At 48.4% G+C, this 24,478-nt stretch overlaps 1 protein-coding gene across 1 annotated transcript in view; it reads left to right on the top strand.

The window, feature by feature from the left end:
* Window positions 1-18,683, top strand: part of CSPG4 (chondroitin sulfate proteoglycan 4) — a 45,698-nt gene extending 27,015 nt beyond the window's left edge. Inside the window, exons 5-10 of the mRNA XM_054592040.1 lie at window positions 320-496; window positions 2,040-2,238; window positions 2,392-2,526; window positions 2,639-2,805; window positions 15,733-15,916; window positions 16,217-18,683. Of these exons, the coding sequence (XP_054448015.1) occupies window positions 320-496; window positions 2,040-2,238; window positions 2,392-2,526; window positions 2,639-2,805; window positions 15,733-15,916; window positions 16,217-18,060 (2,706 nt within the window). The 3' untranslated portion in view covers window positions 18,061-18,683. The remainder of the gene's footprint in view (window positions 1-319; window positions 497-2,039; window positions 2,239-2,391; window positions 2,527-2,638; window positions 2,806-15,732; window positions 15,917-16,216) is intronic.
* The last annotated feature ends 5,795 nt before the right edge of the window (window positions 18,684-24,478 follow it).

A 24,478-nucleotide genomic window follows, 5' to 3' on the forward strand; every position in this document is an offset into this window, starting at 1 on the left:
GCCCTGGGGGACAGCCCAGTTCTGGGAACAGAGTTGGGGAGCCCTAGTGATGCCCAGTCTGGGATGTGTGCAGAGAGCAAGCATGGAGCCCACCTTTGCAGAGCGCGTCTGCTTCAGATGCCTTAGCTCATTCCTTCCTCACTGGGCAGGTAGAAATGACTGTTCCCCATTTCCTTCATCCTTTTATTTCTTCCGTCTGGGAGAAAGGGTTGTCCCGACCTGCAGAAATTGAAGCTCTGAGGGACTCAGTCTCCTCCCCCACCAAGGGCGGTGTAGGAAGAGTGCTGAACGTGACTCCCAGCTCATGGCTGGCCCACAGGTGGAAGAGATGCTGATCCACTATGTTCATGATGGGAGCGAGACACAGATGGACAGTTTCATCCTAGTGGCCAATGCCTCAGAGATAAACCGCCAGAGCCATCCAGTGGCCTTCACCATCACCATCCTTCCTGCCAACAACCAACCCCCCATCCTCACCACAAACACAGGCCTGCAGGTGAGAGCAATCTAGGACTTCCTCCCACTTTCCCTCCTGGAGAGAGGCCCAGTACACAGCTCCCCCCCTCTCTGAGCCTCAGTTTTCTCCTCCTTAAAATAGGGACACTGCCACGTGCCTCACTAGGTTGTTTGGAAGGGAGAAGAGCTGTTGCACTGAATATAGAACACAGGTGTGAGGCTTTGTTCTTGGATACTTGTAAGACCTATAGACAGCCTTGTGAATGGCCACACTTGGCCCTGCTCTTTCCAGGACTCGCCCTCAACAGAAGGGCTTTTCTATGGCTTAGGACCAAACTCCTGAAGAAAGTGCTTTCAAGCCCGTAAGGGTAGGCTCCAGGTAAGGAGCCACTGAGCTCCCCACTTCCACCCTCAGCATGTAAAGCTCGCAGCTTGGCTCCCCAAGCCCCTACCCCCACACACAGGACACAGCAGTGGTGCCGCTATCCAACAGAGGTGAAAATTGAGACCCAGGCATGTGACAGAACCTCTCCACAGTCTCAAAAGTAATAGGTGGAACAGGAAAGGGTATGTCTTGACCAAGGCCACCCAGCTAGACAGCAGATGGGTAAGACCTTGAATGCTGACTTCTAGGGTGTGGGCTTCGGGTCAGCAGGAGGCCTGGAAGCTTCAAAAGAGGGCTCACATGATTTCTGTCACACGAGCACTATTCTGTGGGCTAGGATGTGCCTGTAGGGAGCAGCCCAGTGGCAAGGGAGACCAGCAAAACCTGTGAGAGCTGAGTGCTGCCCAGGGACCACAGGCCTGTCATGCTCTATGATAGCTCAGCCACCAGGTGGTGCTGTCCACCGTGCTCATACCAGGAACCTCCCTACAAAGTGACCCTCCTCCTGGAGCTCAGGCAGGGGTCAGCCTAGGGCAGGAGAGGGAGCCCCGTATCCCAGAGGGCTCAGTTCTCCAGGTATGGAAGCTCCTCCCCAATACCGCTCACAAGTTGCTAACTCAGCAGAACAAGAAACAGGACCCTGGGAACAGATCCTGCCCTGCTGGCAGGTGTGGGGGCTGAGGGGCATTCCCCTCCACTCTGAGCATAGGGCAGGGCATTCTGCATCAAGGCATCCCTCACCCACCCTCTGGGGCTGCTAACTGCCTTGATCCCAGTGCTGCTTCAGCTCTCCCTGCCTCCCACCTGCTCCCTGACCTGGAAGGGGAGAACACTTCTAAGTATACTGGGCAGGCAAAATCACTTCCCATAGTCTGCCCAGCCCCTGCCCAGACTCACTGTGGAGGGTCTCAGGGACACCTGCACTGCCTGTGAGACAACCAGATTAAGCAGTGCTGTTGGTCAGGGTTGGGGGTCTCTGGGAGTGAGAAGTCTGTGGGTAGGAGCTGGGAGCTTCCCGAGGTAGAGGGACATGAGCTGTCCTTGAGGGACAGTGAAGATTAGGGCAGATGGGGGAAGGGAGCCTGAGCGTGTGGGCCCAGGGATAACAGGGGAAGGTGAATGGGGTGGGGTACTTTGGGCAGGGGACCCCAGCATGGCCATAGGTGGGGGCAGAACCTTCACAGGCCTGTGTCCCCAGATGTGGGAGGGGGCTACTGTGCCCATCCCTACGACAGCCCTTAGGGGCATAGACGGTGACTCAGAGCCTGAGGACCTGGTCTACAGCATTGAGCAGCCCAGCAATGGACGGGTAGTGCTGAAGGCGGCACAGGGTACCGAGGTGCACAACTTCACACAAGCCCACCTGGACAGCGAGCTTGTGCTGTTCTCACACCAAGGTGGGTGCCAAGAAGGGGGGATCCTGTGAGGGTGGGCCACCCTGAAGGCGCGGCACCCCGAGGGTGGGGCACCCTGAAGGCGGGGCACCCAGAGGGTGGGGCACCCTGAGGATGGGCATGGGCAGTGAGACCCACCTCCATATCTGACCTCAGGGGCCCTGGATGGAGGCTTCCGCTTCAGCCTCTCTGATGGCAGACACACTTCCCCTGGACACTTCTTCCATGTGACAGCCCAGAAGCAGTTGCTGCTTTCACTGGAGGGCAGCCGGATGCTAACTGTCTGCCCAGGTGGGTCTGCCAAGGGTAGGTGGCATGCCAGGGTCAGGTTGCCTCTCCAGCAGCCCCAGACCTTGCCCTGGCTCCTGGTTAAAGTCTGACAGGCCCCTTTTGCCTCTCACAGGGTCTGTCCAGCCGCTCAGCGGCCAGAGCCTGAGAGCCAGCTCCAGCACAGGCACTGACCCCCACCACCTAGTCTACTGGGTGGTGCAGGGCCCTCAGCTTGGCCGGCTGTTCCACGCCCAGCAGGGCAGCACTGAGGAGACCCTGGTGAACTTCACTCAGGCTGAGGTAAGGGCCCAACTCTACAACCACAGTTCAGGTGGCCCACTCTGCCACAGACTCACACGTGGACACAGGTACCAGCTCCAGCATCATTAGTAGCACACTCCCTGGGCCTCCTGTGGTCCATGCCATGCATGCCTTGCCCTCCGAAAGCCACTAGGCCCATGCATTCAAGACTTGGTGTTCCATAGTGAGAAAGAAGTGTCATCATAAGAAATGTCCAAATCTGTAAGAATTTTTATGAGCTTATCTGAGCCAATCTGACAGTTGCCCAGAAGCAAAATCTCAACTGTCTGAGAAAATGCTCCAGAGAATGGCAGTTATTTTATACATCAGAATCAAAGGGGAAGCTATAAGGGGGTTACATGAAATCCATTGGTAATAGATAAGGGAGGTGGAGGAAAGCAAAGTGGGGAAAACTCTGGGATTGGATAAAAAGGAAAAAGAATAGACACATATTTCTTTTGCAGAGGCAGGTATAAGACAGTTAACAGTTAACAATTAACATAATAATAATAACAATACACTCTGGTGGGAGATTGTGCCCTGAGGGTTCTGGAAAAAAGGGATTCCTCAGACATTTCAAAGGTATATTATTATAGATACAACAAGATAATAGACAGGCTCTGTCAAGGAAGATACCAGCCTAGGACGTAACTACCTGCCATGACTCGCTTTTAGTTAAGAAGTTTTAATTTCAGACCATCCTATGTGGTTACTTTAGTTCTCTGTTTGTAAGGCTGCCATGCAGGGTACAGGCCTCCCCTGAGCTGGTCAGGTTTAATATGTGGCCCCTTTTTCGTCCACATGTCCCCCTTTTGGTCATAAATTAATTCAAAGGATGTGTTGATGACCAACCTTTTGGTTGGATAACAGGGTCCCAAGGTGCTAGGAAGCCTCATTCCTAGAAGTCATAGTTTGTCTTGCTGACCATTGGGGATTGGACAAAACTGTAACCTTGGATAGAATTCAAGGCTGAATTTTTCTCAAAAGCGAAAAGCAGATTAATGGGAGGCAGGCAGATCTTACGGGCCTTTATTAAAAAAAACACTTTGGCCTTGGCTGGTGTGGCTCAGTGGATTGAGTGCTGACCTGTGAACCAAAAGGTCTCTGACTTGATTCCCAGTCAGGGCACATGCCTGGCTTGCGGGCCAGGTGCCCAGTTGGGGGTGTGCAAGAGGCAACCTATCAATATATCTCTCACACACTGATGTCTCTCTCTGTCTCTTACTCCCTCCCTTCCCTTCTCTCTAAAAATAAAGGAAGGAAGGAAGGAAGGAAGGAAGGAAGGAAGGCAGGCACTCTGGATCATTTCTAACCTATCAGCTATCATGATCTAGATTCTGCTGTCTAGTATAAATTTTCTCTGTATTTTGCATCTAATATAACATTTTCTTAGTTTGAGGGCACACCATATACCTTTTCAGTTTTCATAATCTGACCATGAGGTAGATTTCTATTTACTATGGCCCATCTGTTTCCCATTGGAAGCACTCAGGTGCTATTATAAATCTGATTCCTCCTAGTTAAACAATCGGAAGCTGTAATCTTAAAGTTTAATCAGGGCCAAGGCTATAAAAAAAATGCTGTATATTACAATTACCATCTAAAATTCCAGAGGCCATGAGGACAGTAAGAGTTTTTCTTTCTTTCTTTTTTTTTTTTTAAGAGAGAGAGAAACATTGACTTGTTTTTCCAGTTATTTATGCATTCATTTGTTAATTCTTGTATGTGCCCTGAAGGAGATTGAACCTGCTACTGTAGCATATCGCGATAACACTCTAACCAATTGAGCTATCAGGCCAGGGCCAAGAGTTTCATAAATAAATTTCTCGTGCCTCAGCAACAATTATAGAAGGCCATGTTTTTATAGCCACTTCAGCTTCTATAATTAGTAGTCCTGTTATCAATGAGTTTGGGTTCTTGTCTCCTGGTATAAAATAATTTAGACCAGGGACACTGATAAAAGCAAAGGCAGACTCACTGAGGCTCTGCAGAGGGCAAGAACACTGAGATAGGACCTCAGGTTCTGTACTCCAAATGTGGAACTTAGGGATGTTTATCCTTGGGAACATGGAATTTGCTGGGGTTAACCAAACAGGATGTAGGTTGGCTCGCTTTTTCCTTTTTAGGAATGCTGGGGTCCCACTGAAGTCCCAAGTACTCATCAGTAAGGCAAGACATTCTGGGGATGTGCAAGACTTACTGGGGGATGCAGGAAGGGACTTCCCAACCAGGTATTGAGTTTGCTTTAGATCTGAAAAACAAACTTAAAAGAAGTCATGGTAGTTTCTGTACCATTATTTTATAGCTACCTATTGATAGCTATATATTGATGTGATAGGGTTTGACTCAATGGAGTAATTTTTGGGAACATTTTATTCTATCTGTTTCAGTCCTTGTTAGGTTAGGGGGTGAGCATATTTCCATAATTAGGTTCTGGCATTTATACATAAAATTCCTTTTTTAATACTGCTTTTCTACTAACTTTCTACAACTTCCCGGTTTATCTGTTTGTCTCTTTTTACTCATTCAGAAAAAAACAGCTTATTAGGACAAACTACTTCCTTTTACCTTCTCTTAAAAATATACACATTCTTTTCCTTCTCTTTGCAACACCATTTCTTCTAAATTTCAAAAGAGAAACCATAAAAAAAAGGTATTATTGATAATACAAAAGTTATTTTATACACCTTCAGCCATTATTAACAACTGGGCTGTATACATAAGGTTTGAAAAAAGCCTAAAGAACAAGTATAGTTATTATTATTACTAATATTAGCAGACAGGTAAGAACAATCAAACAGCCTGACTGCTGTGACTCAGTTAGTTGGGCACCCTTCCGCAAAGTGGAGGCCACCACTTAGATTCCCTGTCAGGGCACATGCCTGGGTGGCACGTTCGGTCTCCAGTTGGGGCGCTATGAGGCAACCAATTGATGTTCCTCTCTCATATCAATGTTTCTTTCCCTCTCTTTCTCCCTCCTTTCTCCTCGCTCTAAAAATAAATAAATAAATAATTTTTTTAATCAAACAAATAAAGTTCAGCATCAATTTGTAGGTATACAAGCCTTGTCAATGTCTTGAGATAGCTGTCTATCTCTAATGTCCTTGAGAAGTCTTTGATCTTTGCTGAAGGCAGAGGCAAGTGTCAGAAACGGGCAGATGTCCATTCGAGGTTAGGTGTCTAATAAAGTTCCTTCCAACAATGTTGGAGAGAGTCTTTAATAAATGTTTTTTTTCCAATGGGCAAAAACCTCCTGGTTGTAAGTTGTAGTCTTCAAGGTGTCCATCACCTGGGAGCACATTGTAAAATGATTGTTACTAATTTATTAGTCCCTATAAGCTGGTTAAATGAGCCTGTGAAAATAGTGCAGAATGTCTCCTTTTAAAAAAGTTGATTAACATGTCCCTTCATTCAGAATTCATAGGGTAACTGCTGACTATTTCATAAGGAGAAATGCTATGTTTACCAAAAGTAGATTTCAAGTTGAGGATCAGTGTAGGGAGAGCTTTAGGCCAAGGTAGATTAAAAGCTTCTGAAAATTTACGTAGTTGAGTTTTAACTGTACCATTTGTATGTTCTACCAATCCAGAGAAATGGGGGGATAGGCACAATGAAAATAATGTAGGATAGGCCAGATATTACAAGTGAATTGTATTATTTGCTCAGTAAAATGAGTCTCTCAGTCACTGAAACTCAGAAGGAATTCCCCAATTGGTAATTAATTTTTTTCTAATAACTTACTTACCATTAAGGCTGTTGCTTTCCTGCAAGGAATGACTCAACCCATACAAATCATAACTAACACAGATTTGTTTCTTGAAATGGTAGCATTTGAATAAAATCCAATTACTGTCCCTCAAATGGATCTAAAGAAAGTGGGAAATGTTCTTGGGACCCATGGAATGATTTTCCAGCATTATTATTGGACTTATAAAACATCTGCTATATACTTAATGGGCTACAGTAGCAGTAATATTGTTTACTCCATGAAATCGTCATTTAGAACTCCAATGTTTTAGCTCACATACATGTGTAAGTATAGAGAATTAAGCCCCTATAGGTAAGATTGACTTCTGACTGGGTCCAAGCCATACCTGTTTGCCTGGGACAGAGGTTCCCTCTTTTTGTTCCCATATCCTCTTTTCTTCTGCAGCTGTCAATTGGAATTATAAAAGAGAGTCTTTTATTGGTTTAGCAGAAAGCAAGGAGCATTCTCAGATCTGGATAATTTGGCTGTTTAATGTTGCCCGTCTAGCTGCAGTGTCAGCTAAATAATTTCCTTTTGCTTCCATGGTGGCAGCTTGACAATGTCCTGGAATTTTGATAATTGCCAATTATTTTAGTTTCTGTATGGCATCTAATAATTCTGCAACCTACTTTCCATTCTTTATAGGCTGCCCTGAGGAAATCAAGAAGACTTGCTCCTTTAACAATATTCTAAAGTTGTGAGCTACATCCAGGGCATAGCTTCTATCAGTGTAAATATTGGCTATTTGATCTTTACCAATGGAGAAGCCCAAGTTAGAAGTATTCATTAGGCTTGTTGGGCAGATCTTATCCAGGTAAATAAGAATCTTCAATTATGTCTACCAGGGAAGTTACTGCATATTCAGCTCAGTAATATCCCTGTTCATCTTTCAGAGATCCATCTATAAACCAAATTAAGTCAGCCTTATCAACAGGGGTTTCCTGTAAACTATTCCTAGAAACAAAAATGCAGTCAATAAGCAAAACACAATTGTGGATGTCTTTATCCTACCAAGAAGGTAGCAAAGTCACTGGGTTAAGACTGTTACATCGAGTTCCAGTAAAATTAGGTGCAGAAGGCAAGAGCTAGTCAACTGACAGAAGTGTTAAGTGTGATAATAATTCAGTGGAGATTTACTGGTAACAGAATGGGGAACATAAACAAAGGAGAGCCTATAACTATCTTTTCTGTTTGCGCAACATGTCTATAGCAGAGATGGCTGTCATGCAGGGAGGGAGCCGTCTGGCTACTGAGTCTAGTTGCTGACTGTCATATCCTGTAGGTCTATGAAAATCACCATGTTTGAGTTTAAACTTCTAAAGAATTTCCTTCATTTTTATGTATAAAAAGTTATAAAGTTTATAATTAAGGTGTCCCAGAATGGGAGTTTAGGTAATTCTTTAGAGGTTTTACAGATTGTTTTCCTTCTGGGCTCCACTGAATTCAATCAGGTCAATTAGATTTTAATAAAGCATATAAAGGCTGGGCCATTAATAAAAAATTGGAATCGCCCTGGCTCAGTGGATTGAGTGCCGGCCTGCAAACGGAAAGGTCACCAGTTTGATTTCCAGTCAGAGCACGTGTCTGGGTTGAGGGCCAGGTCCCCAGCTGGGGCTGTGCAAGAGGCAAGCACACATTGATGTTTCTCTCCCTCTTTCTTTCTCCCTCCCTTCTCCTCTCTGTAAAAGTAAATAAATAAAATCTTTAAAAAAAAAATTGGAATCCAATTGTGACTATATTCAGTCAAACCCAGGAACCCTCTAAGCTGTTTTTTTTTTTTTCTTTCTGCTGTTCATTTGTTTTTAGAAGAGAAAAAATATTATTCCTCTGAGTTTTCAGGGTTAATTAGTAGCCCATGTTCAGATATTAGATACCAAATAATTTTACCTTGGGTAAACAGAATCAGAGCTTGTCCTTTAATATCATGTGTCCCTTTATAGCTAGCTGTTGTAATAAGTAAATTGTGTCCATTTGGAAGTCTAGTAATTTCCTAGAGCGTAAAAACTAAATCACCTAAAAAAGAAAACAGAAAAATAAGAAAAAAACCAAACAAGAAAACCAAATCATCCACATATTGGATTAGAGTAGAATCTCTAGGAAACTTAACATCATTTAAATCAGCTTTTTAAAAAATATATATACTTATTGATTTTAGAGAGAGGAAAGAAGAACGAGAGAAACATTCATTGTTGTTGTTCCACTTATAATATTTATGCATTCATTGGTTGATTCTTGTACGTGTCCTGACCAGGGATCAACCCAGAAAACCTTGGCACTTCAGGATGACACTCTATTAAGCTACCTAGCTAATCCAAATCAGCTTTTAGTATCTAAGACAAGAGGTAGGACCTGAGTATATCCTTGGGGAATTACTGTACAGGTAAAACTGTAATCTTACCAGGTGACAGCAAAGAGGTATTTCTGAGGTTTTGTTATAGTTGTTTTACAGAAATGATGAAAAGGTACCACATAAATACTGGCAGTCCACAGGAATAGCTGATAATAGGTTATGTGGATTTGGACCTACAAGGTGTTTGGGAATAACTATTTATAGCTACGAGATTCTGTACAAATTTACATCCTTTCCAGTTGATTTTTTTCTAACTAGAAGAATTACAGGGGCTTGTATGTGGAATTGTAAGCCCCTTTTTAAAAGTAATCTTGCATATTGGGCTTGATTCCAGCCAATGTATAAATGATATCGGTGACTGGAAAAGGCCTGAAGTTGCACTGGGACATTCTGTAACAAATGTTCAGTTCTCAAGACTATATTCCTCCTGTGGAAGTTCCTTTAAAATCATTACATTCCCAGTTGGTTCAGTATCTGATTTATTTATTTCTAAGTACATTTCCCCCTTCTGAAAAAAGGATATGTGGGCATCATTGGTTTCAAGAAAATCTCGCCCTGTCAGGTGAATTGGGACAGATTTGATTTAGCAAAAATATATTGAATATATTGCCTTGTAACATTCTCTAGTTGAAGGGGACAGGTTCTGGTTTATTTATTTTCAGAGAGAGGGGGAAGGAGGAATAAGGAGAGAAACATCAATTGGTTGCCTCTCACATGTCCCCACCTGGGGATCTGTCCCGAAATCCAGGCATGTGCCCAGTCCAGAATCCAACAAGAATCAGGGCCAGATTCTGATTTAAAAGCAGACACTGATTTATTAGATATCCCTACAATTTGTACAGAAGCTTTACTTCAAGTGAGGACGGAACTTCGTTTTGTTTATTTAAGGAAGATGAAGCAGGCCCTGGCTAGTATGGCTCAGTGGATTGGATGCTAGCCTATGAACCAACAGGTTGCCAGTTTGATTCCTGGTCAGGGCACATGCCTGGGTTGCCAGCTAGGTCCCCAGTTGGAGGCATGTGAGTGGCAACCGATCAATGTTTCTCTCCCTCTCTTTCTCTCTTCCTAACCCCTCTCTCTAAAAAATAAATAAATAAAATCTTTTAAAAAAGAAAGAAAGATAAAGTAGCCCCATCATCTACAGGGGACTTAGTAATTTCCCTTTTTATGGTAATTTCAACTTCTCCTAAAATATAAGGAGAAGGAGAAATGCCTTCTCAGTCCTCAGAGTAACCATATACTTGCTCCTGTTTCTTTTCTCTTTTTAAATCTTATTTCAGTTTCCTATAATTCTTCTTAAGGTGACCTGGCTTTCTACAATAAAAACAGATTGATCTACAAGAGTGTCCCAGCAAACCCTATGTAGTAATTCTGTTGTTTTTGCTCCCAGAAGCTAATAGGTATATTAATTAGAATTGGTCAGAATAGCCTCAGGATCACATATTCTAACAGTCCAATTAAATTTCTTTGTGAGCCCATCTGGGTCCCAGAGAAAACTGGGGAAATCTATAAGATTTTTAAATTTTGTTCTAGTCCAAGGAATGTATACAATTGGGTACATTCCTGAAACTGGTTTTTCTCCAAAGGGGGCCTCTAGAATTCCTGGATTATCCTTATCTGAATTCCTATTCTCATTTTCCCCCAGGTTTGTAGGAAGTGGTGGTGGAAGAGATGTAGAAGAGAGAAGGGGAAGGGAGGGGGAGGGCAAGTCCAGCCAAGGAAGCTCAGAGAGCAAAGAATATAGTGGAGGAGCTATAGAAGGGGGAGGAATGGGGTATTGGCATTTATTAGCTTCAGAAGTCTCCTTTAGTTCAAAGAGAGTCTTTAAAATTTCTTCTTGACTTTTTATAAAACAAATATATCTGTGTTCCTCCTAGAAGCTTCTAACCTCCGATCAAGATGCTTCCCTTTCATTCAGTATAATTTTAGAAACAGCATTTTTTTTTCTTTAAGATTTTATTTATTTGCTTTTAGAGAATGGGGAGGGGAGGAAGAGAAACATCCATAGGTTGCCTCTCACACATCCTGCTGGGGACCTGGCCCGAAACCCAGGCATGTGCCCTAACTGGGAATCGAACCTGCAATCTTTCAGTTTGCAGGACAATGCCCAACCACTGAGCAACGTCAGTCAGGGCTGAACCAGCATTTTCTAAGTTTGGATGCAAAAAATTAATTTAGGCACACACACACACACACACACACACACACACACACACACACCCTCCATTTTGGCAATGCTAAATTGATATAATTTCTAGTTAGATCCTTCCATTTCTTTAAGTACTTGCAAATAAAGGCTTCCTTTTTATTGTGTATCTGCAGGAGTGTTAATGGGGGCTGGGGCAAGGAGTTTCTGACCCTGAAAGCATGATTTCCCATGTTAATTTTAGTTTTATTTTGGGATCTGTAGAGCCTGAACAAATTTCTAGGGATATTGTGTGTTGGGTTGAAGGATGCTGCTTATGGGTTGAACGCCAAAAGGCTGTCATCTCCTGAGTCATCTCAAACACTCTTACTGTCTCAGTTTCTCTCATCAGCTATCTAACACAGCCATGATGACTCAGAGAGTTAGGTAACCAATGTTTATGTGCACGTCCCTAGACAAGTCAATTTAATTACAGTTGAGTTGGGATTTCCTTTGGGGCTCTTGCACATCATGAGGTATACCTTCTGACACCTCCACATAGATTCGTAGTCATCTAATACTCAAGACTTGAGCTGGAGGGAGGAATTGCTTCTTATCTTTGGACCCCAGAGAGTTCAGGCTCTCATTTGTCCAGCAAAATGTTTTTTGTGCAGGCTCTCAGAAAGCAATTCCAAATGAAAAGACAAAGTTAAAAAACTAACCACCCATTTTGTCTCCTGTATCGCCTTAGCCCGGGTTCTCTGAACCCCTTAACCTATAGTTCTACTTCAAAGAATTAAACAAACAAACAAACAAACCAGCTCAAATGAAAGAGCCTCTTACCTTAAAACAGGGAACTCTGAAATTCCACATGAAACTCACCCAAGTTCACCTGATGAAAAACGAGGAGCAGGTGGAACACAATAGGTCCCTGCTGGTACCTAGCATAGGGTCTGGGTCTGCAAGGTGGTCCTGGGTGGGCTTCTTTGGAATTCTGTGGCACTATGCCAAGTAAATGTCAATGGAAGAAATGTCCAAACCTGTAAGAATTTTTATGAGTTTATTTGAGCCAAACTGACAACTGCCAGGAAGCAAAATTTCAACTGATTGAGAAAATGCTCCAGAAAACTGTAGTTATGCACCTTATTTTACACATTAGAATCAAAGGGAGTAACATGAAATCCATCAGTGATAGATTAGGGAGGTGGGAGAAAAGCAAAGCAGGTAAATCTCTGGGATGGGATAAAAAAAGGAATAGACAGACACATACTTCTTTTACATTGGGTGGAAATAGCATAGTTAGCAGTTAACAATTATCACGATAACAATAAGATAACAATAACAATGAGGGGATCCCTGATCTTGTACTCTGGTGGGAGATTGTGCCCTGAGGGGTCTGGAAAAAGGGATTCCTCTGCCTATTCCAATAGACAGGCTCAGTTAAGGTAAAGATTGACCTTTGTTAAGGAAGATATGTGCCTAGGACGTGACTACTGTGGCTTACCTTTAGTTAAGAAGTACTAATTTCCAACCATCCTACATGGTTGCTTTCAGTCTCTGAGTTTGTAAGACCCACCATGCAGGCCTCCCCCAAGCTTGTCACGTTTATTATGTGGCCCCTTTTTCGTCCAAAGAAGAATAATGCAGGAGGTCCGGATAACAGGGGTTCAGATCAGGGATCGGGGCCCGGGGCTTGGCTTCCAGAAGGAAGCTGCAGTTGGACACTAGGAGCTAGAAGGTGTGTACTGGGTTGGGGACAGTAGTGGGCTGGTGAGGAGCAGTGCTTGGTCTGGGGGAAGGAGTCTGTTGAAGGAAGCTGTTGGGACTGTGGACAGAGGTATGGACCTGGGGCTCTGTTCAGGGGCCAGCAAGAAGCAGAGCAGGTCCTGGGAGCATATGAGTGGACAGAAGATAGCTGAGTGTGTCTATCACAGCAGTTTCAGGATATGGCTGTCCCAGAGCACAGCAGAGGCTATCAGTGAACACTCAGGCTGCAAGGCTGCTGGGATCACAGAGCTCTGTGCTAACCATGCCAGTGCCAGCAGCCATCCCTGAATACCCCTTATAAGGCAGAGTGGTCTTGGAGCTTTCTGGCCTCAGGAAAGGAGGGGCTTTAGCAGGGGTGGGAAAGGTTTCATGAGTCTTTCATATCAACAACCTCCAGGCCTGGGTTCTCCGTTCTCCTGTAGCCCTGGCTTCAGCTATGGCCCCCTTCTTGCCCCTCCCTCCAATGAAATTTTCAGCAGGCTGGTGGCTACCATATCTGTGCACCCTGAGTCCCTGAGAGCCTTTGCCATCCGATGCTGAGGAAGCGGGAGGAATGGACCAGACCTTCAGAGCTCTGTCCCCACCCTACATTGCTTCCCCCTCAAATCCCAGCTGTCTGAAGGACGAGGGTGAATGGCCACCAGGAGGTGCACTGGCAGTGACATGAAGGAAAGCTGGGAGGAGGCTGCGTGGCAGACCCATCTGCCCTTGAGGCTGGGCAGGACTTGGTGGTATCTGACATCGCCACTGTCCCACAGTACCAGAGCTGGGTGGGGCAAGGAACAGGTGATCCCATTTTGCAGATAAGGAAACTGAGGCTCACAGAGGTCAGGTGAATTTATTCAGAGCACGTGACCAGTAAGAGGCAAAGCCAAGAATGTGCCTTCTGACTGAACATTAGTGCAAGGCTTCTTTCCCCAGACGACACTGCTTGCTCTCAGAGCTGTGGGACCCTCCCCATCTTGCCTGTGATTTGCTCCACCCTCAACCAGACCCCTCCCACCCAAGATGCTCCTATACCCAGGCATGCAGCCTCCCACCCTCCACTCCCAGGGGTCTCCATTTCCTTCCTGCCCACCCTTCAGACTGACCCAAAAGTTACAGCCGGCCATCCTTGCAGGCCACATCCGGCTGACAAATAGGTTTTAACTGACCTGCACAAGCATTTAATATTTTTCAATTAATGGTCAACATACAACCTCCAGGAGATAGCATCAAAAAAATCTAATTTCCAGGGGTTTTTTTAAAGGGCTGTGTTCGCTCTTAATGGCAATCATCTGAGAGCCGCCACCCTCGGACTGAGCTGTGCTCCCCAGTCACCACAGCTCCACTCTCCAAGAAGTCTCCCGCACCCATCAGTTTCCATCTTACTATTGCACAAGTCCTATTTTTCTGAGAGAAGGAAAATAGTTCTGTGTCTTCTAAAAGGGGAAAACAAAAGATAAGCCAAGAGGACATCTTTGGAGCGGAAGGGGGAAAGAACTTACTTCTTTATAGAAATGAAAATGAAGCCTGTGCACACAGCTAGTGAGCAACAGGTTGGCTGGACTGTAATTGCTGAGGGGGGTGGTCAGAGGTGAGGTCACAGGGATAATAGGGTCACAACAGTGTCTCTGCAGTCAAATGGTGGGCTATTGCACTATCTGAGCAAGAGCAACATAACCTTATTTTTCAAAGGCTTACTCTGGATTTTGTGTTAAAAACAAACTATCGGGGGAGGGGAGCAGGGGCCAAGGCTGAGCCACAGTTAGGAGGCTATCCACATAATCCAGGCAGATACAATGAGACTTGCAGAGACAAGGGCAGTCAGGGATGATACCAGAGTTTGGCCTGCGCCTTTGGAAGAACACAGCTGCTGCCTTCCACGATGGGAGGACAGAGATGTGGGCAGATTAGGAGTCCACATGGAGCATGCGGAGTTGGAGATGCTCACTAGACATCCCTGAGGAGCGGCTAAGGACGCAGGTGGATATGAGAGGCTAGGGTTCCAGAGAGAGCAGTCCAGATAGGAGATACAGATAATGGTGTTGTCATTGAGGACTGAATGAGAGCACCTGGGGCCTGCCTGTCGGTGGACAAGAGTCTTAAGGCCAAGCCATAGATGTTGGGGAAAAGTGGAGGGACCAAGAGATCCTGGAAAGTAGCAACTCCTGAGATAAGAAGGAAACCAAGACAGCAGTCCATCCTGAAGGCAAGGGTACATTGGAGTAAGGGATGCTCACGCGAGGCAAATACTGCTGAGCAGGTCAAATGAGGCCTGACTGCCCCCAGTTGGATCTGACAACATGGAGGCCACAGGTGCCCTGGCCAGAACAGAAGCAAAGTCCGGGTAGAGCATACTTAGGACAGCATAAGGAGAGTGTGGACTATTCTTTTGGCAGTTTTGCTACAAAGGACAGCAAGGCGGAGGTGGCAAATGTTTGCGGAAAAAGTGAAGTCAAGTTTTTTCTCTAAGGTGGAAGAAATAATAACACGGTTGCTTAATGATGGGAATGATCATTTTGGGGAAAAACTGACACCACAGGAAAAAGAAGGGTGGTGGTAGAAGTGGTGTCTTTGGTAGGCAAGAGGGGCAAGGATCAGTGCAAAGAGGAAGGACCTCTGTCGAGAGAGAAATGCAGGTGGAGTATCCCTTTCCCTAGAGGCTCAGAGAAGAGATTTGCCCCAGGCGACAGAGTTCAGGTTCGACACAGCCATCTGGCTGTAGGGCCTGGGTCTTCACAGCCACATGACTGTCTAGTGGTGACACACTTAGCCAGTGAGGGAGAGTGCAGGTTACAAACATTGAGAGGCAGGCGCAACTGGGAGAGCCAAGAGTGAGGCTGGCACTGAGGGGTGGTGTGGGGAGGTGGCAGAGTGCCCAGTGCCAGCCTGGGAAGGGGCTGCTGGGCACACAGGTTGGACCTGCCTCATCCCAACAATGGGGGTCTCCCACAGGTGTATGCTGGGAATGTTCTCTATGAGCACAAGATGCCTGCTGAGCCCTTCTGGGAGGCCCATGACAACGTGAAACTCCGGCTGGTCTCACCCCCTGCCCCCGATATGGCCACCACCCTTGCTGTGGCTGTGTCTTTTGAGGCTGCCTGTCCCCACCACCCTAGCCGCCTCTGGAGGAACAAAGGTGAACAGTATGACAGGCTGGAAAAATTAGGGGGACACTGGGAGAGGACCAGAGAGGAGGGGACACAAAGCCAGGGTCAGCCCGCAGGACCTGGGATGTTATAGGGAGGGTGGGCAGATGGAGAGGCTTTGAGGTCAGAAGGGAGACATGGCCCTTGTTCCTCCTGGGAACTCTGAACCCCATCCTTGGGTACCTGGTCTGAGGGGGGGGAGGCAAACCATGCCTTGAGGGCCCCAGTCTGAGGGTCCATGGCTCTTCCCTCAATGGATTGGACCTTCATGGCCTGTGTTCTACCCCCAGGTCTCTGGGTCCTTGAAGGCCAGCGGGCCAAGATCACCAGAGCTGCCCTTGACGCCTCCAACCTCCTGGCCAGTGTTGTGTTGCCGCAGCGCCCAGAGCACGATGTCCTGTTCCAGGTCACACAGTTTCCCACCCGGGGCCAGCTGCTGCTGTCTGAGGAGCCCCTCCATGCTGGGCAGTCCCACTTCCTGCAGTCCCAGCTGGAGGCAGGGCATCTGGTATACGCCCACAGTGGCGGAGGCATCCAGCCGGATAGCTTCCGCTTCCGTGCGCACCTCCAGGGGCCAGCAGGGGCCACCTTGGTGGGACCTGAAACCTCAGAGACCTTCACCATCTCGGTGCGAGATGTGAATGAGCAGCCACCTCGACCACAGGCCTCTGTCCCACTCCAGCTCACCCGTGGCTCCCGCGCCTCTATCTCCCGGGCCCAGCTGAATGTGTTGGACCCAGACTCAACTCCTGAGGAGATCGAGTTCAAGGTGCAATGGGCACCCCACAATGGCTTCCTGAGCCTGGCAGGGGCCAATGCAGGGCCTGTCAGCCACTTTACACAGGCTGATGTGGACGCAGGGCAGCTGGCCTTTGTGGCCAATGGGAGCAGTGTGGCAGGCATCTTCCAGCTGAGTGTATCTGATGGAACCAGTCCACCCCTGCCAATGTCCCTGGTTGTGGATGTCTTGCCATCCACCATTGAGGTACAGCTGCAGGCACCCCTAGAGGTGCCCCAAGCCCTAGGGCGATCCTCACTGAGCCGGCAGCAGCTCCAGGTGGTTTCAGACCAGGAGGAGCCAGATGCCACATACCGCCTCACCCAGGGGCCCCAGTACGGGCATCTCCTGGTGGGTGGGCAGCCAGCCACAGCCTTCAGCCAGCTCCAAGTAGACCAGGGTGAGGTGGTCTTTGCTTTTACCAACTTCTCCTCCTCCTATGACCACTTCAATGTCCTGGCACTAGCCAGGGGTGCCAACACATCAGCTACAGTGAATGTCACTGTGAGGGCTCTGCTGCGTGTGTGGGCAGGTGGGCCATGGCCCCAGGGTGCCACCCTGCGCCTGGACTCCACCATCCTAGATGCGGGTGAGTTGGCCAACCACACAGGTAGTGTGCCCCGTTTCCGGCTCCTGGTGGGACCCCGATATGGCCGCGTGGTCCATATTCCCTGGGCTACAACAGAGCCCAAGGACAGCCAGCCTGTGGAGCAGTTCACACAGAAGGACCTTGAGGGTGGAAGGCTGGGGCTGGAGATAGGAAGGCCAGAGGGTAGGTCCCTGGGCCCCACAAGCGACAGTCTCATTCTGGAGCTGTTGGCAAGAGGTGTCCCACCTGCTGTGGTCTCACTGGACTTTGCCACTGAGCCTTACAACACATCCAAACCCTACAGTGTGGCCTTGTTCGGTCTCCCTGAGGCTGCTCAGACAGAAGCAGAGAAGCCAGAGGGAAGCCCTCCAACTGGTAAACCAGGCCTGGCAGCCTCCAGCCCTGTGCCCACCGTGGCCAGAAGGGGCTCCCTGGGCTTCCTGGGCTTCCTCGAGGCCAACATGTTCAGCGTCATCATTCCCGTGTGCCTGGTCCTTCTGCTCTTGGCACTCATCTTGCCCCTGCTCTTCTACCTCCGCAAACGCAACAAGACAGGCAAGCACCATGTCCAGGTGCTGGGAGCCAAGCCCCGCAACGGCCTGGCCACTGACACGGAGACCTTCCGCAAAGTCGACCCCAGCCAAGCCATCCCACTCACAACCTTGACTGGCCAGGGGCCCTCACCGGGAGTCCATCCTGACCCAGAGCTGCTACAATTCTGCCGGACAGCCAACCCTGCCCTCAAAAATGGCCAGTACTGGGTGTAAGGCCTGGTCTGAGCCCAGACTCTGACAGGCCAGGAACAGGCTTGCTCAGGCCCCATTCCCATTGCTCCCATGTCCTGGTGCTATCTGAGTGTCCCCAGAGCCACATAAACCTGAGGACGCCAGGGGTGGAAGGTCCTGGGAGAAAGTTGCAGGGGTCTGGGACAGAGTGGAGTCAAGAACTGGCATCTCCCCAGCTTACTCCATGTGGAGAACTACAAGGGGCCAAAGGCAGAGGCAGGCTCAGGCAGTCAGTACCTTGCCCTGGAGCTTGTTTGGGCTCTCAAAACCAGCGTGACCTCCTACGTGGGTGAGGACTCTGGATCCTGGGTCTGTGACCTTGGCTGAGTCATTCCTGACCCTCTTAAGGACAAGGAGGAGAAAGGAAAGGGAGGGGCAGGCAGGGGTTCCTGGGTATTCCCTCCAAGTCAGGCCTCCCCTTGTCTCTCTGCCCCAGGGTTGAGAGAAAACTTTTCCCTCTGGTCTTTTAGGGAGATGGTATTCCTCAGAGCAGAGGGCATAAAGAAAGAGGCCCTCCACTCCCTGGAAAGCATAAGCCAGTAGAATATGTTCAGAATGTAAGGTGGGTGGGTTGCTTTAGGGATAGGTTTATTTAAGCGGGATTACAAGGAAGCTATTTAACATGGTACTGAGCTAGCCTACACTGATGGAGCCCCTGGCAGTGCGAGATGGAGCCCAGTTCATTCATGGGCTGAGGGCTAAGCAAGCATGGGTTTGTGGCCCTGCAGAGGGTTGGGCTGGGGAACATGCAGGGTCTGAGGCCATGGATGCTGTAGTGCCTGTGTTCCCCTGACAACTGAAGGGCAGGCAGCTGGGGGCACTTGGCTCCATGGGGCCTGGATAAACAGTGCTTCAGAGGTTCTGGACAGCTGTGTGTTGTTTGTCTGACTGTGCACTGGGCCCTTGTCCTCACCAACCTTCACTCCCCTGAGCCTCAACAAGCAGTGTGGCCAGGGCCACACGAGCTCTGAACTTCTATCTCATGGAGCCTTCCAAATCTCTGCCCCCTCTTTGTGGGATGGGACCAAAGCCCTTTGGTTTAGTAGACATAGGCTAGGCCCTCCAAAGAGCTTAAAGCAAAAAAGGAAACCAAGAGGTGTTCAGTGTACAGCCCTAGATTTCTTAGCCTGAGTTTTGCCCTCCACAGCCCTATCCCTCCCCACCCCCCCTTTCAAGAGGTCAGAACAGAAAAAGTGAGGATAGTGAAGGGGACATGGGACCCCAAGCCCGGACCCTGGTGCTGATTGGTAGGCTGAAGCACTGCACCTATAGTTGTCTCCCCTCAGCTCCCTGGAGATTTTCACAAGGAAGATTTCTGCTGGCTTCTACCCTTCCAACAAGAGGACCAAGGGGTGCTCCTTCTGAAAGGCAGAGTAAGCAACAAGGATTCTGAAAGCCGTCCCTGTGTGTGACCTGAGGGGTTGTCATTTGGATAGGAGTGAGTGTGAGACACAGGGTCTCCAGAAGGCCCGCTATGAGTTCCTGTGGAGCCACCACCCTCTGGTTCTTTCCCTTTTGAGGGTCTCTCCCAGGGTTGCAATGGAGACAGATTGTGGGTCCCAGGGAATACCCGAGGTTGAAGTCCTCAGAAGAAGCATGAGCTCTGGGGTTGGGGTGGGAGGCAGGGGTCTGAGCACAGCCAGATTGGAGGTGGAGTGCCCCAGCCAGCCTTTGGCTGCTGACCTGCATCTGGGGAGCAGAGTCACCCCTTTCCTGTGCTTTGACATCTGTAACATCTAAACCAGGAACTAGGGCAAAAAAGAAGATTCCCTCTTCCCCACCAGCTGCCCCTGGACCACCCCTCCCTCTAAAGTCCTTTACATCTCAGCATCTGGCTGCCTAGATCCTCTCCGCTTTCTCAGAAGGTTCAGGAGAGCCCCTGGAGTCCTGCTGTGTCTCTGCTGAAAGAGCCCACAGAGAGGACCACAGGGAGACAGGGTCAGAGAGGGAAAGGCTCACACTGAGCAAGGCAGCAGCACAGTATACCAGACCCCTACGCCTAGCCAGCTTTTGTTGCCACAGTGAAAAGCCTGTCCCAGAAGGAAGCAAGGGCCCATAGGCAAGGACCCCCACAGAGATCCCTCCATACCCAGAGCTTGAATTCCAGGTCTCTTCAGCACCCTCTAGGCCAGCCTCACACCAGGCCCTGTCAAAGTCGTCTTCATGCCACACCCCACACTTTCCCCTGCTTCTCCCAGAAGCCCAGGACTGGATTCTCAGGGCCCTGATATCTGGGGCCAGTCTCCACCCAGAGCAACCAGTTTCCTTGGAACTGTAAGCAGAGACAAGAGTGACAGACCCACAAGACAGGATCTGGCCTCAACTTGGATTTCCCCCAGAGGACTGACCCAACCCCCTCTGTTCACACAGGCCAGCCTGCCCTGCTCCCAGTGTCTACTCCAGCTCCTCTAAACCTCTGTTGGACAGTGGGCTGGCACCCAGGGCATTGTATCAGCAGCTCTGCCAGGATCTTACAAATTTCAGATATCCCTAAAGCTTCAGGGGGTTGCTATCCACTTTACACAATAATTCAGCATTCCCTACTGTTAAAGAGCCAGCTCCTCCCAGGCACTGAGGATGGAGGCCAACCTGTATACAAGTGATCAGAAATGTCTGGGAGCCTCTGACCCTCTTCCTCACACACACACAATGTGTCCTGAAGATCTGAAGGTGAAGCTGTGCACCTTCAGATCTTCAGACATACAACACAGAGATAAATACCTGCCTACATAATACATGTACACACAAACTTTGGCAATATATGCTCCTTGCCTGTGACCTTCCCACAGTCCCAGGAGCTAGCACATTGAGCCAAGGGCCAAGATGCCCTGCCCATCCGGGGACCCGCAGTGACATCAGCAGAACTGAGAAGTGTCCCGCAGTGGGAAAGGTGGTTTTGGAGGGAGTGTGGGGAACAGGACAGGGGGTTCCAGAGATGGCCAGATCTCTAGATCCCCAGTTTAGGAGCCTGCCCACCACCCTAAATTGTTTAACCTCCTAGGTGCTAAAGAAAGGGCTTGCTTTCAGCCCCTCTCCTCATTCTACAAGCTGGCCCTTTAAGTGGAGTTGCTATTGCAGCTGTGAAACCCTCAGAGCTAGAACCATTACCCTCCGATAGGAAGCAGGAGAAATGGCCCCCCACCACCACTTTCTGCTGACAAGGGTGAACTGCTGATATCTTCCTCTGGGCCTTGAATATTCCAGATCTTAAAGGGATGGAGATACCTGTGCCGCCTCCCCTCCCCTGAGCTCTCTGGTTGGGTCTCCTGTTCCCAGCTATAACATGTGAGGGAGCAAGTGCTCTCTCCATAGCTTCTGGCCCACCATAGGTCCTCTCCGTTAACTCAATTAACTCTATCATGTAGTTACTGCTATGATTAGTCAGGTGCTGACCCACAAGGTCATTTTGTGCCAATACTGCTGTGGGAACTGCAGATAGGAATCCTCCCCCACATCCCTTCCTGAAGAGCCCCAGGCCTGCCAGTGAGTAACTAGCACACTATGATGTGTGCCCTAGACCAGTGGTTGGAGCTGGCTAATGAGGGGAAGCCCAGACTGAGAGGGCAGCTGGCTCTGCTTGCTTCCTTCTCTCTTTAGAGAATGTTGGGCTTTTCCTGGGAAGGGGCAGCCATGGAGCCACCAAGCTGAGCACACCCAGTTAACCTCCTGATCACATGTCCATTCTCAGTGCAATGAGGTGAATTATTTAACTGAGAGCCGCTATCCTCATAAAGGGTGCCAGCTCCTCAGAGGGCACTTGTGGCCTTTAGGATAACTGGTGGACTTCACAGTGCTCCTTCCCAGTGTTTCAGGTATCCTAAGAGCTCCTAAAGACAGAAGCAGCCCTTGGTTAAATCAATCAGTGGCCAAGAAGGGATTTTTCTACCTGAACAGTCTCACTGGGGGCTGGAGGAGTTTCCCTGCTCCCAGCCTCAGAGCTGTCAACTCTGTTAGCCTGGAGCTGGGAGCTAACGACAAGGCTTCCTTCTGGTGGCTGGTAAGGTCACAAAGAACTCAAGTAAGCAGTCCTGAAGGCCCAAATTCAATGAGTTCCCTAAGTCTTTGCTGCTCAAAATAGGGTCTAGGAACCAACAACACCCAGGAGCTTGCTGGAAATGAGCTCAGGCACAACCCAGAGTTGCTGAATCACACTCTACACTTGAACAAGGTCCCAGGTACTTAGAACACAACCAAAAAGCAAAATTGAAGACACATTAAATCTTCCTCCTCAACCACTGGGGAATCTGAGCCAGGAGAGGCAGAGACCAGGCAAACCTCACTCTAAGGCAGCAATTTTCAATCCTTTTTTTTTTTTTTTTTCATCTCATGGCACATAAACTAATTACTAAAATTCTGCAGCACACCAAAAAAAATAAAATTTTTGCCGATCTGACAAAAATAAAAAAATAGGTATGGGGCCAAATGGGGAAAAATCAGGACAACTGTGCTAGCATAATCAATAAAATATAACTTTATTTTATTAAAATTTTATTAAAATTTATTTAAAAAATAAGTATAATTTCGATTCATTCTCACCAAATGACTAGTGTTGTGTTGGCTTTTTTATTTGACAATCTAAGGGAAAAGAGGTCAGTGCCCCCAACTAAACAGCCAGGGTTTTTTTTTTCAAGATTTCATTTATTTATTTTTAGAGAGGGAGAAGTGAGGTAGAAAGAGGAGGAGAAAAACATCAATGTGTGGTTGCCTCTCATGAGCCCCTACTGAAGACCTGGCCTGCAACCACATGCCCTGACTGGGAATCAAACCAGCAACCCTTTGGTTCGGAGGTTGGCACTCAATCCATTGAGCCACACCAGCCAGGGCTAAATAGTCAGGTTCTGCATGTTGTAAAAATTCTCATGGCACAGGGTTGAAACTCGTTGTTGCTCTAAGGCAATCAATCACTCATCCTGGAAAGAGATGAGACCTCATGACTCTGTTCCAGGGTTTTGTCTTTCACTCCACTGGCAATAGATGTTTCCTGAACATCTACTAAACTCTTCTCAGCTTTTTGGCTAAGATCAAGTGTAGTATCTGAACACCTACCTATTAAGCACCTAACCAAGGGCTCTCTGTTCTTCTCCCCCACACTCCTTTGAAGTGCCTATATACCCTACGCATTTTGGGGGGTAGCGTTCTTTTTTAAAATTAGTTATTGTATTTATTTTTAGAGAGAGGAGAAGGAAGGGAGAAGGAGAGGAAGAGACACAACAGTGTGTGGTTGCCTCTTGCACACCTCTAATGGGGACCTGGCCCGAAACCCAGGCATGTGCCCCAGACCAGGAGTTGAGCCAGCGACCCTTTAGTTCGCAGGCTGGCACTCAATCCACTGAGCCACACCAGCCAGGTCCAGGGACATGGTTCTGATGTGGGGGCTCGTACTCCAGTGAGGCCAAGAGGGAAGCAGAGGAGGGTGAGGTTGGCAGCCAGGTCTGATCCAGTGGGGAGGGTCTTTCGGAAGAAGCTCACTCCCATCCTTACCTCCCAAAGACTGGTCCCTGGGAAGTGCAGCAGCTCCCTACGCCCTGCCTTCTGCAACCCACCTGGCCCTCTCCCTGGCTCCTCCCCACCTGTCTGGGTCTCACTTACAAAGTGAGGGACAAAGGGAGGTGTCCAGGCAAAGTCACCAGTCAGTCACTTGTCTCAGCCATGGCAGAGCAGAGGGGTCAGCAGAGAAAGAGGAGGAACTGCCTGCTTGTCAGTTCCAAGCCTGACCAAGCCCAGTCAGGAAGGAGGGGTTGGGCTCCCAAGAGCTCTCTGTCCTACAGAGTGGAAGCTAGAGACACTGCCACACTAACTGTCCCTCTGCCTCCCCAAGAACAAATTTTGGCCATGGCCCCCAGTCTACGTGCTGCCCTGGTCCTGGGTCCCCTCCCCTTCCAGGTTGCTGAGGCCCTGGCATGAACAAAGGTCCTTAGTACCTTTTATAGCAGACATAATTCAATGCTGTGTGCTCCTTCAGGGCAGTGTTCAGCCTGGCCCAGGGTTAGGTGCACAGATGTTCAGTAAACATCTATTGCCCGAATATAGGTTCCCCACCACCACCTTCCCATAGGCCAAGAAGTCTCCAGCCACCAATCCCATCCAGACCTCCTTTCTTGAGTTGCCCCTGGTTCCCCTGGATTCCCGCATTCCCAGGGGTGCTGGCTGGGCTCCCAATTGCTGCTCTGGCTCCCAGATCCTTTTCAAGGCCCAGGCAGAACTGACCGTAGGTCCTAAGTTTTTAAGGAGTGGGTCTAATCTGTCCATCCCAGCCTCTTCAGAGCTCACTCCTCTCTCTCTCCATACTTAACCATGGCTCCCTGCAGTCCAGACATCCCAGGTCTATCAGCTCAGAAACCCACGGGCTTCTGCCACTTTCACCAAGTCATAAATGAGAGCCCACCACAGATAGAATCAA

This window comes from Pteronotus mesoamericanus, unplaced genomic scaffold, assembly GCF_021234165.1.
Source record: "Pteronotus mesoamericanus isolate MK-2021 breed Mesoamerican mustached bat unplaced genomic scaffold, CSHL_Meso_final scaffold_31, whole genome shotgun sequence".
NCBI classification, from domain to species: domain Eukaryota; kingdom Metazoa; phylum Chordata; class Mammalia; order Chiroptera; family Mormoopidae; genus Pteronotus; species Pteronotus mesoamericanus.